Source organism: Carya illinoinensis, chromosome 1, assembly GCF_018687715.1.
Source record: "Carya illinoinensis cultivar Pawnee chromosome 1, C.illinoinensisPawnee_v1, whole genome shotgun sequence".
NCBI lineage: Eukaryota > Viridiplantae > Streptophyta > Magnoliopsida > Fagales > Juglandaceae > Carya > Carya illinoinensis.
Genome location: NC_056752.1, coordinates 49707928 through 49711729, shown reverse-complemented (window position 1 = coordinate 49711729; position 3802 = coordinate 49707928). Strand labels below are relative to the sequence as shown.

Sequence of the window (3802 nt, the reverse complement as noted above, 5' to 3'; positions counted from 1 at the left end):
TTAGATTTGTTTCACTGTGTGCTTCAATTGCTCCTCTTCCGCTACTCTTCAAGATGCCAGTGCAAGAGTTCCTGCAACTTTTCACTTCCCGGCCTTTTCACAACCATAAGGAGTAGACTACTTATATCGGGAACAAACTTAGATCTGGTAGAGCAGTGAATGTTTTAAGTCTTCGCAGATTTAAGTCTTTGCAGATTTAAAAGAATGGGGACCACATGCTGGACTCTTCTCCTGACAGCTTGTCAACAAATTGCCAAATGGTTACTCATTTTGATGCTTTGATTTCAATCCCACCACTTTAGCCATTAAAGAATATGCTTTTGACTAACATGCCAAGAAAAAGGAAAAAAAATACCTGATGATGCGCCAAATCAATGGGAGTTCGGAGCCCGCGAGGGGGAGGATGTAGAAGTCCAATGAAGGCATCAATGAAGTTTTGGGATCTGAGATTTGGGGCGAGGGAGTGAGGATCTGGTCTTTTTCGGTGAGAGAGAGACGAGGGTGAGGGAGGTGAGGGATCTGGCTTTGGCGAGACAGAGACAAGGGTGGGAGAGAGTGCTGGCTTCGGTGCAGTGCGGACACATGCTAGCTCTAATGAATGGGCTACGTGGCAGGAGCATATTGGTGGTTGATTTCAGCCCTTTAATAGATGTACCGGTTAGAAGTTATTCTTTTAATTAAATTAGCTCATTCAAAGTGCATAGCCACGACTCCGCAGTTGATCTTAGGTTACTATAAGGCAGAGGAGAATAAAAAGTGAATGCGACCAAGACTATCTGAAGCAGGTCTCCTGAAACTTAGTAGATAGACCTTCAAATGCAGTCCAAGAGGTTATAAAGTGAATTTGCTTAATGATCAAAGACGTAATAAATTAATTTCAAGAAGGAAATGTGCAAATTCAAAATCATAGGCCAGCAAAGTCACTCCATAAATGCAGCTCCACATATCTGGACAACTCAAATTATTTGGTTCCAACAAGTTAAACGAGAGCTAGAAAACAACTACAAATGCTTCTTGAAGCACATAAATACTGAAAAAGAGGAAATTCATATCTCCTACTAAGCACTAGATACCATACAACAACGAAAAACGCAAGAGTATTATCCAACAAACAACAGCACATAACCCACATGTAAGTACCTTAAACTAAAAGCTCACCAGCAGAAACGCCGCCGAATTCAAATGACAACGAACTCATCCAAAGTCGAATGCTGCCTTACTACTTGGACCTCTTCCTACCAGCAAAGGGCTAGAAAAAAGATTCTTTGTTCTTTTATCATAACCACTTCCTTGTCGTCCAGCGAAGGAAATAAAATGATAACACAAATGCCCACCAAACCAAATGAGCGGGAGATAAAGTACATGAGCAGAACCCACCGCGCTCACAGTCAGGCCTAATGCTTAGGTGCCTTGCTCAGCAAATACTTCTTCAATACATCCATAACAGACCCGAAATCCGCTTCAACATGCACGGGCGGGTTCGCAAACCGACACGCCATATCCTTGATATTCTTGGAGTGATAATCAATCTTCGACTGCGTAAACTTCAGCCCATGCGCCGTGCTCACCACCACCGTCCGATCCGTAGGCCCTATCACCCCACTATTCCTTAACTTAACCAAGGCTGTCAATGCCACCCCCGTATGCGGACATATAAACATCCCAGTAGAGTCCGCCTGCGCCATTGCGTCCATCAATTCCTCCTCGGTTGCCTCCTCGACGATCCCATTTGACTTCTTAATCGCATACACCGCTCTATCAATCGAAACCGGATCGCCAATTTGAATGGCGGACGCAAACGTGGTGTTCGCTTTCACAGGCTTGAAATCTTTCCACCCTGATTTGTAATGCAAGTACAGTGGGTTCGCGTTTGCCGCTTGAGCACAAACAAGCCTGGGAATCCTGTCAACAAGGCCTAACTCTTTACACATCTGGAACCCTTTGTAAAACGCATATATGTTCCCGAGATTTCCGCCCGGGACAATGACCCAATCGGGTACTTGCCAATCAAACTGTTGCAATATCTCAATTGCCGCGGTTTTTTGACCCTCTATTCTCAAACTGTTCAGCGAATTCGCTAAATAAATAGGCAATTCTGAGGTTACCTCCCGGATTAGCTGCATACAGCCGTCGAAATCTGTGTCGAGGCTCAAAACGAATGCACCGTTTGCGATTGGTTGAACCAACTGAGCGATCGAAATTCGATTTGCGGGTAAGAAGACAATGGATGGGATTCCGGCGGAGGCGCAATAAGCTGAGAGAGCGGCGGAGGTGTCTCCGGTAGAGGCACATCCGACACCGACGACAGGGCGGTTCATTTTGCGGAGGCGATTGACTTGGCTCACTAGCACGGTCATGCCTAGATCCTTGAAACTCCCAGTGTGGCTGATCCCACAGTGCTTGACCCAGAGGTCGTTCATGCCCAGAAACTGTTTCCCGAAACGCTCGGCCCAGAAGAGGTTGGAGTTGCCCTCGAAGGCGCTGACGATGTCGTCGCCGTCGATCTCGGGAAGGACCCACTCCTTTTTGGACCAGACGCCGGAGCCATAGGGCCACGTTGTCTTGCCGACACGGGAATCAAAGAGGTCGCGCCAGTGCTTGCCGTCGTAGTTTTTCAGGGCGGCCATGTCGTGCTGAACGTCGAGGAGGCCGCCGGATACGGAGCGGTAGACGATGTCGTCGAGGGAGTAAGACTCCGTGGATGCCGAAGCGTCGGCGTTGAATGGGACGTACTTGGCGGAGAAGCGGTGGGAGTGGATGTGGTTGTTGCGGCGGGCCTCATCGCGAATGTTCTCGTCAGCGGGGCGGCGTGGCTTGGATACTGTGTGTTTTGGTGGTGTAGGGGAAGGAGTAGAGTTAGTGGATGCTTTGATTGGAAAGAAATGACATTTAGGAGGTGGGTTTGGAGGAGGGGGGGTTTTGGGTTTGAGGGAGAGAGCGTAGGATTGGAAGATGGAGCAGGAAGAGGCGGCCATTGCAGTGGGGGCTGTCTTTTTGAGACCTTTGTGGTGAGCGAGCGAGGCAGGAATTGAAATGAAACGCACATGTTGCACATTCCGGTTACAATATTTATAGGGTGGTTTCCTCTAGTGTTTTTACTTGCTTAGAGCACTTCTAAGCACTCCCTCCCTTGGCCTTTCTTGGACAATTATCTTCCCCTACGTTAAGATAAGGATGATGCTTACTGGGCCTCCTTTCAATCTCCTTTAATTTTTTTCACTTTTCGAATTATTTTAAAATGAATTAAAACATGATTCCGAAGTGGAAAAAATGAAAAATAAAATCGATCAAATTTCAAAATTTATTTGATCATTTTTCATAAATCGGCATTTGATATTTTCTTTATAATTTTTTACTATATTATTTATAAAAATTTTTATATACAGTCACTTTTACATACTTTTTATACGTCTCGTTAATATAATTGGTTATGTTACTTTTTTAATATAAAATAATTATTTTGACTAATTTTATTAATAAAATTTATAAATAATATATAAAAATGACTATATATAAAAACTCTAATTACAACCCGTTAGAGAACTCCCGTTTTAATTCTCAATTTGTCGTTAATAATATGTAACATCACTTTCTTGACAAAATAGCATACGTTTTAACAAGACATTCATTTGAGTAGTCGTATTGTGATAAAACGGAGTGGTGGGGGAATTTGGATTGAATTTGAAGTGATCTTTTAATATTATTGACTTACTAAAAGATTATCCCGTATGTACAAATTTAAGTAGAGAGTAATCCAAAAAAAATAATGATAATAAGTAGAGAGATTTGGATTTTTATCTTG

At 43.7% G+C, this 3802-nt stretch overlaps 1 protein-coding gene across 1 annotated transcript; it reads right to left on the bottom strand.

The window, feature by feature from the left end:
• Positions 1 to 920: 920 nt before the first annotated feature.
• Positions 921 to 3060, bottom strand: LOC122281042 (threonine synthase, chloroplastic-like). Its single transcript, XM_043092250.1, has one exon. The coding sequence runs from the start codon at positions 2973 to 2975 to the stop codon at positions 1395 to 1397; it is 1581 nt and encodes a 526-aa protein (XP_042948184.1). The 5' UTR covers positions 2976 to 3060; the 3' UTR covers positions 921 to 1394.
• Between the last annotated feature and the right edge of the window lie 742 nt (positions 3061 to 3802).

Excerpts from the sequence above, each read along its gene's own strand:
- LOC122281042 (XM_043092250.1), bottom strand. The coding sequence starts at position 2,975 with ATGGCCGCCTCTTCCTGCTCCATCTTCCAATCCTACGCTCTCTCCCTC.